At 39.6% G+C, this 13,715-nt stretch overlaps 2 protein-coding genes across 2 annotated transcripts in view; both read right to left on the bottom strand.

Moving 5' to 3' along the window:
• The window catches only part of LOC129749601 (protein expanded), a 194,552-nt gene that overhangs the window by 114,928 nt on the left and 65,909 nt on the right, over positions 1-13,715 (bottom strand). The gene's annotated exons all lie outside the window — the stretch shown is intronic.
• LOC129741733 (uncharacterized protein K02A2.6-like) lies at positions 11,178-12,476 on the bottom strand. Its single transcript, XM_055733512.1, has one exon. It carries the CDS (start codon positions 12,474-12,476, stop codon positions 11,178-11,180), a length of 1,299 nt encoding a protein of 432 aa, XP_055589487.1.

Here is a 13,715-nt window from a genome sequence, read left to right on the forward strand (position 1 = left end):
TTTTTGCTCCTTCACAGATAATCACATCGCAAAACGGGGTAATTTGCAAATAATTTTTTTAAATGAAAAATCAAATGAAAACGTTTGAAAATTTATAGTTTTTTTTAAATTGCACCAACTGCCGCAATTTTTGGTTCTGTTCGAAATAAATTTTACATTTTTCTGTCAAAAATGTTTTTAAGAAAAAGCATAAGGTTGCTGCATAAGTTTAGGGGTAAAAAATATCACAGTAAATTCTACCATTTGAAATCATTCAAATTAATGATTGGATGAATGAAATGTTGAAATAAACAAACGCGTGATGGAAAACGATGATATTCCAGCATATGGAAACGAGATTTAAAGGGTTAATCTTAGATTGGCACTTTGATGCATTTCAGCCCAGACTGAACACTGAACACTGAATTATAAAAATTTTCATTTAAATAAATTTGGTGATGGTTCGAATAATATTTCTACACCAACAGTGTTGGTGAAGGATAATAAAAGATACAAAGTTTGAGGGTGTTATAGTTTTATACGGCATAGAAAAATGTATATATTTGTACATCTTTTGCTTGATTTTTTAGATTTTCTTAGAGAATCAAAAACTTAAAAAATATGTAAAAAACTATATCATTTTAGTACCGATACAATGCTTTTTTGCGGATGATTCATCCGCATTGAATCGATGCGTTTTCATGGAAATATACCGGAAACATTAAGCAGTCAGTATGGACAATAAATTTCTGTGCAAAGTTTGAACTCTCTAGGTCTAAAGAAAGTTTATGGAATGAACTCAATACTGAATAAGATGGGTTATTTGTTAGAGGTCTCAAAAACGAATCGAAAAGACATTATAAAACTTCATAGGTTAACAAAGGTTTTTCGAAAGAATTATTATAGTTTACTATTCTAACTTCTTCTGTTATTTTGCAACTTTTTAAATTGTTTAACGTCGTGTTTGTTTAATTACAGATTCAATAAATTATAATTTTTTTTTGTTTTTAAAACGTGGAAAAGATCTTCTGAAGGCCACTGTAGTAAGAAAAAAAATATTTTGGCCCAACAGATATGTCTTTCAAAAAAAAAAAAACTAACTTTTTTTCATTATGTCTCTAACTTAAATAAGACACTGTACAACGCACAGTGGATAAATTTGGAACCCAACTCCCAGAAAAGGATATTTTTCCCCCTTTAACTCACCAAAAGAAAATTTGTAATTATATAAAGTAAATGCTTGAGTGTTAAAATTTTACAATATATTCTGGAAACTTAAACTCAAAAATGAATTCAAATGGTTGAGTGAAGCTATGAAACATTCTACGAAAACTTTTTTTTACTGTTGCGTTAAGTTATTAAAATAATAATTTTTTTTTTTTTCTTTTTTTTTTTTTTTTTTGTTTCGATTATAGTCGTTTTACTATCATTATGGCATTCGCGACTTTATCAACGTTGCAGTTGGCGGATCGTTATTGAAAAACTATCCGGTACAACTGCGTTCGATGTTTACTCTTGGGCTCGAACTCGCGAACATCGGCTCAGGAGGCAACAGACTTGCCAACTGAGCTATATCACAAGCCCATTAAAATAATAATAATAATAATAATTTTAATAAAATATGCCTGGTTTTTCAATCTAATTTCCGAGTCAAGTCCGATCCGAAGAGAATTTTTTCCAGTTTTATTCACATTATTTGGAAAATTGGGCAAACATAGCAAATTCAGTTTAAATTTTTCATTAAAAAATGTTTTGTTTAATAAACCAATGAATTATTTCGTACGCCTTAAACACGAATAGAACACTGCTGATGTGCTTCGACAAGCAAATATAACTTCAAATAATTTTTCATCATGAAATGTTTGGGTAATTTTCCGGAATTTGCTCAGATAGGCTTGGATATTATCCGGTTTTTGGAAGAATTTCTCGGTCTGGAATGCTTAGTGTAGCATCGGTACAATTGAAATTGTTTCCAAAAAAAATCCGCTGAGATGTGTCAGAATGCAGTTTTCAGAAGATATGATGGTTTAGCTATGGGTAGATTGAACTGAATGTCTAAATAGTACGGTAGATTTGAATTTCTGAGAAAGTTTCACATAAAAATGGTATTATTTTAAATCTCTCAATATGCCAATTTATGCTTAAAAAAATTACTAAGTACATGTTTCCGTTTACAAAACTGTTCACAAAACCGTACAAATTTACATGAGTATAATATGAAAGTTGTACGAATTTTATCATGTTTGTTAAGTCAAAACATGTTTGAGAACTAATTTGTTTAAAAATCATCTATAATTGTTCGAGTTGTGTCATATTTTATTTTGATTTGTGATTTACTTGCAAAATATTCTTATTATAGGAACACCGAATAAATTATTCAGTTCGTTCAATCCAGCTTATGACGGATGATTAATGCTGGTAAAATTTTGCCTAATACAAGATTGCATATAAATATAAAGGTAAATATATAATGAGAGAGTGAGAGATGTCCTTGAACCTACATACCTTTAATTTAAATAACACTTGATTCGAGCGCCATAAGATTCTTACCTGTAAAAAGAAAGAAGAAAGTTGGTATTTTTTCAAAAAAATGCTGCTAGTTTAGTTGAAAATGGAGATAGAATACACCATAAACCCATTTGGTTTATAAGATCACGAGATAAATTCTTTTGAATTGTTCATGACTTATTACAATATCAGAAAACAAGATCATTTAGTAAGTTAGCAAGTCTGTTGTCTTCTGAGCCGATGACCGCGAGTTCGAGCCCAAGAGTAAACATCGAATGCAGTTGTTCCGGATAAGTTTTTCAATAACGATCCGCCAACTGCAGCGTTGATAAAGTCGCGAATGCCATAAAGATGGTAAAACGACTATAATCGCAAAAAAAGAAAACCTGACCTTTTTTGGCCTTTTATATAAGGTCCATTATTGGTGTTTTCATACAGTTTCTTCTGGATAACTTCATTTCATCAATACACAATCAGTGAAAACTTAAAAAAATCGTTTTCATGATATTTTGCTATGTTATATCAAAAAACTAAAATATTCGAAATGTTCGAAACAAATCATCACAAATTGTCACTGTCGATGGCAATCCCAGTTGAATGCCAAATTTTCGTCGACTTCCGCCGCGTATTGCAAAAACTGTCCACGATCAACAAGAGAAAAAAAAACGTTCAACCGGAACAGAACAAAGTCAGGGGGAGGTCATAATTACGAGTCAATTTCCGGAATGTAGTCAATTGTACGGCAAACGACAGTGAATCTTTGTCTAAAAATACTTGATTCCACAACCAACGACAAGCTGCAATGTCGCCGAGACGCCCATTCGACGCTACTCATGCCTATAGTTTTTCGACGAACCACCAGTCTGTCAACCAGAATACCTTACGTACGTAAATTGGTATTTCCCCTCCCAAATAAATAAGTGTATGACAACTACAGTTTATCTTTTTTTTTCCTCATTCGTTGCCCGGGACCGGATGAACGCGGTTCGGCTCCACTTAGCCAAGTTCAATACCGGCCAATTGTTGGGCAGGTTTTGCTGTACTTGCTACCTAAATGTATTCGATTTGATATCGTCCAACTGGTAATTATCTTGTCATTTAAACGATATCAAACCGGTAGCATCGGCATTCTTGTCGAAAACAGTCATTTCGTGGTCTTTTTTTTATGGCCACTTGCCGACCTACGTGACATCCCGCTATCCGGACCGGAGCAACGTGTTGTCGTGAGTTGTTTAATAGATGTGTTCACACCGGCGTTCGACATATAAGTGGGAATTGAAGAGGATAGCAATTGATCGAGAAATGCACCAGTCTTATGACAGGTTTTTTTTTAAGTGTTCTAGTTCGGAATTGGGAAGTAGGAGGAATAAAGCTATATCCGGTGACTCAAAGGAATGCTAAGTTTCACGAGTATTTTGACAAATCTGTGTATTAAAACTATAAGCACATGAGAAGAAATTATTTTTGTATACTTTAGAGCTGTAGAGCTTTACTTAGGAGCAATGGTTACCCAAATATGATGTCGAGTTTTTTTTGTGGTGTTGTGTGAGTGTGTATGGTGTGTATGGGCATGAATGTATGAGTGAGCTCAAAGACGCCCTCTCTCAAGACTCGCCTTCAATAGCCCTCAGTCAGGACACGACAGTAGAGCCGGTGAGCCGCCGCCGGAGGTTAAGTGAAGCAACATTCTTTCGGGTGATTTCCAGTGGATATTTAGATTACACATATTGTACTTTACAAAACACCCGAAAACGGTCGAATTTCTTTGAAATCATGTACCTTTCCATATGGTTTTACCAGACGTTCTACTTTCATTAACAAGCTTGTTGGTTGTTGGTTGGCGAATTGTAGACAATGTGCAAGTCAAGACCTCATGCACTAGAGATGTACCGAATATTCGTTCGGCCGAATATTCGGCGCCGAATACCGCCAAAAAACCGTTAAGCCGAATATTCGGCTCACCGAATAGTTGAGCAAAAAGGGACTTGCCATTGGAAACTTGGAACATGGAACATGGAACCATCGATCATTCAATTTCATAGGCAGTACCTGTGTGCTCTCCAACGAATTGAAGACCCGATAATTCAACATCATAGCGCTGCATGAGGTGTGCTGAGAGAGTTCCACCAGATCTGCGGCAACACACACGAGCTTAGAACAGTTTTTATAGTGATGGAGAAAATGCAGAAACGCGAAATCAGGTGGTGGCCGATCGACGATCACGTGCACATGATATCAAGATCGTCATCGGGAATTTTAATTCTCAGGTCGACCAGGAGGGTGAATTCAAACCGACGAAGTTTGGTTCAGCGCGCACCAGTTGACCAAAAAACGGCCTCAAACTTATCGATTTCGTCACCTTAAAACGATTGGCTGTACGCAGAACCTTTTTTCAGGACCACCTCCCACACAAGTACACCTAGATATCACCGTACCAAACGCAATCACAAATCGACCATCGATTGATAAACAGCCGGCACTTCTCGGACATCATCGACGTCAGATCCTGTCGAGGCGCCAACATCAAGTCAGACCACTATCTGGTGATGGTGAAGAAGCACCCAAAACTCCCTGAACAACATTCGAAACCAACACCCGTCTCGGTTAAATATCACAGAAGACTACGCGCAATCTCTCAAAGCAGCGCTGCCAGCAGAAGGCGAGATTGACGAAGACCCTTTCGAGGACTCTTTGAAGGAACTTGATGGAAAGACGTAGAGTGTAGGAGGGTGATGGGCGAAGAGAACGCCCCGGGGGCGATCGTATTTAGTGCAAAGAGGCACCCGTCGAAACGTAGAAAATCACTGACAGCGGAAGAGGCCGTGAGGCTTCGTGCCGCAAGCCAAAATGTGCCAGGTTAAGGACGGAGGCATCTTGACGGGTAATCGTGAGGTGATCAAAAGATGGAAGCAGCACTTCGATGATCACCTGAACGGCGCACATGCAGGAGATCAAGACGGTGGGCTTAGGTACATCACCGGCGTGGCCCACGACGTAAAGGAGCCATTCCCAACAATGAGTGAAGTGAAGGAAGCCTTTCGGCAGCTGAATGGCAACAAGTCGGCTGGGAAAGATGGCATCGCCGCTGAACTCATCAGAAAGGGCACGGACAAGTTGGTCGATTGCCTACATCGGTTGATGGTCTGGATTTCGGACACAGACCAGCTTCCGGAGGAGTGGAAGGAGGTGGTATGCCCCATCTACAAGAAGGGCAACAAATTGGACTGTTAGAACTACGGAGCGATCACTATTCTCAATGCTGCCTACAAAGTGCTGTCCCGAATCTTACTTCGCTGCCAAACGCCACCATGAACACCTAGTCCTCACACATTATCTATTCATCGACTTCAAAACCGCATACGACACGATCAGCCGTGACGAGCTATGGAAAATCATGGACAAGAACGGCTTCTCCGGAAAGCTTCCCTGACTGATCAAGGCCACGATGGATGGAACGCAGTGCTGGATGCTGATTTTGGGTGAATTGTCGAGTTCGTACGAATCGCGCAGAGGGTTTCGACAACGTTCCTACATGATGTTCAACGTGGCGCTAGAAGTTGTTTCTCGATGACCTGTGGGCGAAATGCAGGGCACGATTTCCAACAGATCAAGTCAACTTACCTGCATTGCCGACGACAATTATATAGTCAGCAGGTCATCTGTGGCGATAAAGGAAATCTACCGTAAACTACTGACTTGACTGAACTGAAGCCCTCGACTTGCAACTTTGCCTTGAATGAACCGAGGTCATCGTCTGGCTACTTTTCCTAAAGTGGAAAGAAGTCCTTCACTGGCAACTTTGCCTTGATTGGACCTAATCCGTTAACAGGACTGAAGTCCTCAACTGAACTGAAATCCTAAACTGGACCGGATTCCTAAACTGGACCAAAGTCCTAAACTGAACCAAGGTCCTTAACTGACAACTTTGCCTTGACTGGACCGATGTCCTAAACTGGACTGAAGTTTGCCAGCGGCTTTAGCGTAGTGGTTAGAGTACAAGTCATCTACGCTAAAGTTCATGAGATCGAATCCCGGTTATGGCATACATAGTATACTTTCAGTAGTCTGGTGGTTTTAGCATTTGTAAGATGCTAGCCATCATAACTTTGAAAAACGTACGCTTAGAGTTAAGGATCTCTTCAAAGAAACATAAAGCTTCACTGAGATCCTATGTGTATGTGAACGTTTTTTTTTAAAAAAAAAGGTCCACAACTCGACCGAAGTCTTCAACTGAACAGAAGTCGTAAATTGGACCAAAGTCTTCAACTGGACAGAAGTCTTTAACTGGCAACTAAGTATGCCTTTGACTGTGCTGGAGTCCTTAACTGGACCGAATGAAAACTATGCCTTGATAGGACCGAAGTCCTCAACTGGACCGGAGTCTTTAACTGGACTTAAGTCCTCAACTGGACCGAAGTCCTTAACTGGATCAAAGTCCTTAACTAGACCAAAGCCCTAAAATGGACCGAAATCCTCAACTGGACTTATATACTTAACTGTAACGAAGTCCTGAACTGGACCGAAGTCCTTAACTGACAACTATGTCTTGACTGGACTGAAGTTCTCAACTGGACCGGAGTCTTTAACTGGACCGAAGACCTTAACTGGACTTAAGTCCTCAACTGGACCAAGTCCTTAACTGGACCGAAGCCCTAAGATTGACCGAAGTCCTCAACTGGACCGAAGTCCTTAACTGGACCGAAGTCCTCAACTGAATTGAAGTCCTCGACTGGACTGAAGTCCTCAACTGGCAACTATGCGTTGACTGGATTGAAGTCCTTAATTGGACCAAAGTCCTAAATTGGACCGGAGTCCTCAACTATACCGATGTCCTTAACTGAACCTAAGTTCTCAACTGGACTGAAGTCCAGAACTGGATCGAAGTCCTAAACAGGAACGAAGCCCTAAACTGGACCGAAGTCCTCGACTGACAATTTTGTCTTAACTGGCAATTATGCCTTTCGATTACTTAATGAAAAACACACTTTCGAATTACAAAAGAAGAGCATTCTCATCCATTTTGAAATAACTTCAACTTTATTCGAATAAAATTATGTTTTTTTTTTTCAACAATTTCTTTATTTGAAACGGCTCATACCTTTAGGTTTTAAGGAGCCAAAATCGATTTTGGTTGTTTACAATTGTTTGCTTAACTTAACACTTTGTGAGAGAAGAAAAGAAGATAGAAAGGAAAATATGAAAATAAAAAAAGGATTATAGACGAAGATCGATAGCTTTTAGAAAGAGGTAGATTTCGAACATGTAGTCCAAATCTAGTACAGCTAGTACATCTCTCACTGGAACATTAGGTGGTTTTCCTCGGGCCCGAAGGGAGTCTATCGAATTCGTTCTGGCGACAAGATGGACCTCGCATGACCAAACAATATGCTCGATGTCATGGTAACCTTGGCCGCAACTACACAAATTGCTGCCAGCAATGTCAAAACGATAGAGTACCGCATCTAAGGAACAATGATTGGACATGAGACGGGAAAATATACGAATAAAATCCCGACTCAGGTCCAATCTATTAAACCAGGGCTTAAGGCTTACCTTTGGGATAATCGAGTGGAGCCACCGACCGATCTCATCCTCGTCCCATTTGCGCTGCCAGTTGACAAGAGAGTTTCTTCGAACCAAGAAGTAAAATTCGTTGAAGACCATATCACGTTGGTACGTGTCGCCTTCCGTAGCCCCCACCTTTGCCAGAGAGGAATAAAATTATTCACTGGACTTTTATTTTTATTTTTTAACAAGCATCACGTTCGAAGATGTACAATTCACTTTTACAAAAAAATTCACTCGATGAAATTTTTACATTGGAGCAACCAGAGATTTCCTCAAAACTACACCCAAAATAATTTGCACGTCGCAAATACGTGAAAAACTACATATTTTTTATCCATTTGATTTTCACGTAGATGCTACGAAATAAACACGTGAATACCCCCTAATAGGAATTTGTGCTTCATGTAGTTCACCTACACTTTGCGTGAAATTTTAGTGAACTCAACGCAATGTGTTTATGAATGTTATTGTTATTGAAGATTGAATCTAGCTGGATGAGAAATAAATTTGAATTGGTAATTTACTAAAAATAATGTAAGAAATGTAAAATGTAAGATTTACCTGGGCCGGATCTCGGCCTCTTGGAAGGAACGAAGCTCCTCATCCTTGACTGTTTTCTTCTTGTATTGTTACCAGAAAAAAAACCGTCGAAATAAACGAAAAATGAAATCATTTTTTTATTTTCACAAGGAATGAGAAAAAGTTAAAAATTAGAAAGAACTTCTCACCTTTAGGGGAGAATGAGGATACTTGATCCCTGGGGATACTTGATTCCTTAGCTATATCTCGAAACTGGAGTGTCTTACTAAGATCAAATGTTCTAGAAAAATGTGCCAAAATGAGCAAAATAACAATGCTTGTAGTTTAAAATTTTTTAACAAAATAATTGTTTGAGTAATTGAACTTTGCTTGAAAAATTTCACAAAATGTATCTTGAAGATCTTTTTTCATCACTTTAAAATGTTCCTTACAGGGGAAAATTATGGAAAAAATATTTGTTCCAATGTATCAATCGTTCGAGCGTAAAATGAACTTCATAATGCCATATTTCCAAAGCAATGGAAAACTCTCAACTTTTTTCAGAAAAAGTTTTCTAAAATGTTGATTATGGGTACAATTGATCCCCTAGAGTTGGGTACAATTGATCCCCCTCCCAAACTGCATATTCTTCTTCTGAATTGATCGTTATGATTGCTGATTACGAAATTACTAATATTTATCCAAAAACTAATATTTATCAAACAATTGTCTGAAGAAAAGAGCAAAAATAATTAATTTTCTCTTAATTATAAAAAATAGCGCCTTAAAGTATGCAATGTTAATAGCGTTGAGACAAAGTTATAGAATTTTCTTCTTATGTCTGCTATAAATTGTGAAATGAGAACAAACATGACCAAAATAGTCAATTAACATTCTATCTTGGGGTTTTGTTTGATTTTTATACAAGGATTAGGGCTTGCTGAATAAAAGATCAAGTCTCCTTCAATAGGGGATCAAGTCTCCCCTAACTTCAGAAAAATCGCAATTTTTTTACTCCCACGAAAATGCTTCTAGTTCATCAACGGGTTCAAGTATCGTTCTAATTTTTGGAGCATAGAAACTTGAAGTTACAAGCTGTCAGAAAATGTCAAAGACGGCGAGTTGCTAAATTTTTCCAGAAAGATATAGTGAAAATAAGAAAAGGGGATCAAGTATCCCCACTCTCCCCTACTGCTCTCGCTGGAATCCCTTATTCTGGAAACCGAATAGCAAATCGTCGACTTTTGCTCAAAGATGGAGGCCGAGAGTATAATTTCCGGAGTTGTTATAATCTGTTTTTCATCTGATCTAGCTGGTGTTGGGGGAAGTTTTGCCTTGCTAAATAGACACTGTCCGAAGTGCAGCTAGCTGAGGAGCCAAACTGTTGGCATGGGTCAGTATTAAGGTGCTGCAAATACTGTGGGAGCTCTTGCGGTTGCGAAAAATGTTGTTGTCATTCTTCCCCGAAAATAAACCTCTGATTCAGCTGTTTATGAGGACCGTTGATTTTCTTATAAGAACTTACGCAATTGTAGCATAACAAGCTAAAGAAAAATCGATCTGAAGAAATTTTTAGTCATCCATTTCAACTTTACGTAAAATTCATGTGTTAGTTAGATGGAATCAATGTTGTTACTACAAGAGGCACGTAGAATCGATGGGATGCTTCAAATGCTCAGTTTACGTGAGAAATCCCGTAGAATTAATTTCCAAATTATTTTGCGTGTAGAGCTATTATGCAATTACAAAATGCAACAACAAAATCCTTGAAGGACTGCCACTGTGATAACTTGTATTTCGACTGACAGAGAAAATCTCTGATTGTCCGGAGGACTTTCTGGACTGCTTTCGTTGCTCGCTGCACGCAAAATGGCTCTAACGGTTTTTCACCAACATGACAGGTAGTCCGGGAGCCCGTTTGAGTCGAGCTGTCGGAGAGTCGATGTATCTTGCTTGACATATCGAGGGATGTTCGAATATGAATGTCGATATAGGGTAACGGACTTATTTTGGACCAGTGGACCAATTTTGGACCACCTTGTCTAGCTCTCGTATAAAACAACTAATAATGAAAAAAATTAGTGCATTACATTAAGTGCCCGGGCTTCAACAATATTTGCTAAAAAATTTTATGATTATTTGTTTTATAAGAGAGCTAGACAAGGTGGTCCAAAATTGGTCCACTGGTCCAAAATAAGTCCGTTACCCTACACACTGACATCAATTCATCCTTACAAGTCACAATAGGCGGTGATGAGCTGGTGATAGTTGAAGACTCTATCTATTTCGGTTCACTGGTGACTGCAGGCAATGACCCCAACCGTGAAATCCGGCGGCGAATGATCAGCGGAAGTTGTGCCTGTTGAGACGATATCCTTCGGATAAATATTAAAACACTTTGATTAACTCGCACTACAGATTATATTTATTAATTATTCCTCCACAAGTCACAGCCACGTCTACACTTCTCGGCTACCGTACCGTGTCTGCCATCTCATTCGTTCATCGACTTCCCACACTCTCAAGAACCAAGGTTATCACATTCACAGGTGAGGCGGTCGCCGAGGGGCGCGACCCTACAACCCCCCCCTAACTTTACATATTTAATGTGGGATAAAATCCTTGAAACGTGTCGGTTCAACCCTCATCCTTTTAGGTTGAGTATCCATCCTATCCGGACGTTCTAGCTTCTTCAAGTGCGCAACGTTTCTTCGGAGCTCCTTGCCAGTTGCCTGGGAATTAACTGTTGTATCACTGCCCTGTTTCTTCACCACTGCGTATTCCTCCGGAGCGAATGTAGTGTCCAGTTTGTTATCCTTTTTCGTTCTCTTCACCAACACATTGTCCCCAAAGACAATGTCGCTAACTCGAGCTTTCCTTTTGCTATCTGCATAGACTTTCCCTTTTTCCTTCATGATCTTGTCTCTATCCCGAACTTCTCCATCTTCTACCCTTGTAAGTGGAACTTGAGGCAGTTTGCTGCGAATTTTCCTACCAAACATCAGTTCTCCTGGAGATTTGCCTGTTGTAGTGTGATTTGTAGAATGATACGTCAATAAGTAGCGCCGCATTTCAGCTCTCCAATCTTTCCCCAGCTCTTGCGCTATCCTTAGCCTCTTAAGCAGGGACCGATTCTGTCGCTCCACTTCGCCGTTCATTGCGGGCCACAATGGTATGGTGTTGACGATTTGTATTCCACTAGACTCACAAAAACTCCGGAATTCTTCGCATTTTTTACTGAATTGTGGCCCATTGTCTACTCGTAAGGTGACTGGGATACCATACCGGCTGAAAATAATGGCCAGCTCCGCCACAGTGTCCGCTGCTGTGATGGAATTCATTTCTACAACCTCCATGAAGCGGCTATAGTAGTCTATTACTACCAACAGATATTGACCGTCCGGCAGTGGACCCAGAAAATCCGCTGCAACATCTACCCAAGGCTGAGTCGGGAGTTCTTTCCGGATCATCGGTTCAGGGACACTTGGTGCTGCCACTAGTGTACAGCCTTTACATTGCTTCACGAACTTCTCGACCTGCTGGTCCATATTTGGCCACCATACATTTGACCTAAGATGACTTTTCATCAATCTCATCCCTGGATGACCTTCATGAGCGAGACATAGCACCCTCTCCCGTAGTTTAGTAGGAATGATTATACGATCCACTCTCATCAAAACATTATTTATGATGCAAAGTTCATTCGCTACTACCTTGAATGCTAAAGGTAAACTCCGTTGGTCATCGTTTTGAATCAACCGTACTACTTCGCGCAATTCTTCATCTTGCTTACTAGCTTCTTCAATTTCATCCCATTTAAGAGCAGAAGCAGTAGCAGCGTAAACAGCGACTTCCCTAATGAAAATTTCTTCATTAGGATCGAATGGAACAGCCTTTGACATAGATAGACGTGAAAGCGCGTCAGCTATGTTCCTATCTCCAGGAATGTGTACGATCTGATAGTCAAAAGACTGTAAACGCAGCACCCACCTTTCAATACGCGCACAAGGCTTAGATCGAGACGTAAACAAGAATTCAAGTACCTTGCAGTCAGTCACTAGGTCAAAATTTCTGCCATATAGGTACATCCGAAACCTTTCTACACTCCAAACTAAAGCAAGTGCTTCTTTTTCGGTTTGACAGTACCTGCGCTCTGTGTCTGTCAAGGATTTCGATGCGAAAGAGATAATGCGCGATTGCCCTTGCGAATCAGTTTGAACCAAAACAGCTCCCAATCCGGTGGGGCTAGCATCCGCCACTACTGCTGTTTTGTCCAAGGGATCGAAGAATCCTAGGGTTGAAGCTGCTGCCAATGATTTTTTAATTTTCTCAAACGCATTCTTTTGGGAAACTCCCCATTCGAATTTAGTTCCTTTTCTTGTTAATTCACGAAGTGGTTGAGCAATTGTGGCTAGGTTAGGAATAAACTTGTTTAAATAACTTGCCAAACCCAAGAAGCTTCTGATCTCAGATTCTGATATTGGAGGACGAAATGATAAAACAGCGGAAACTTTTGCATGTGACGGCTTGATTCCTTCCACTGATATCCGATGCCCTAAGAATTCTAACTCCGTTACACCAAAGACACATTTTTGCCAGATTAGTTCTACTCCTCTGGCTTTGAGCTTATCCATCACCTATAAATATTAAAATTTGCTTTTTTTTTATCTAATTTATTCTTTATTTCAAGTTTAAATTTAGCTCTGACCATGACAAGAAAAAGAAATTAAATACAAAAATAAGATTAGATTACCTTTTCCAGGTTCGCATCATGTATCTCTTGAGTTTCTCCTTTGACAATGATATCGTCAAGATACCAGTAAGTACCCTGACACCCCGCCAGTATCTCCTCCATAATACGCTGAAAAATCTCGGGAGCGGTCACCAACCCGAACGGCAATCTCTTAAACCGAAACAGACCCCGGTTTGTTATAAATGTTGTGACATCTCTCGACTCCTCAGCCAGTTCAACTTGGTGGAACGCCTCTTTTATGTCCAATTTGCTCCACACCTTTCCGTGACACAATCGGGCCAAGTACTCCTCCACAACAGGCATGGGGAAACGTTCACGCACGATCGCCTCGTTCACTCGTCTAAGATCCAAACAAATTCGTGGCTCCCCAGATGCTTTGCCTACACCC

The sequence above is a fragment of the Uranotaenia lowii genome, chromosome 2 (assembly GCF_029784155.1).
Source record: "Uranotaenia lowii strain MFRU-FL chromosome 2, ASM2978415v1, whole genome shotgun sequence".
NCBI classification, from domain to species: domain Eukaryota; kingdom Metazoa; phylum Arthropoda; class Insecta; order Diptera; family Culicidae; genus Uranotaenia; species Uranotaenia lowii.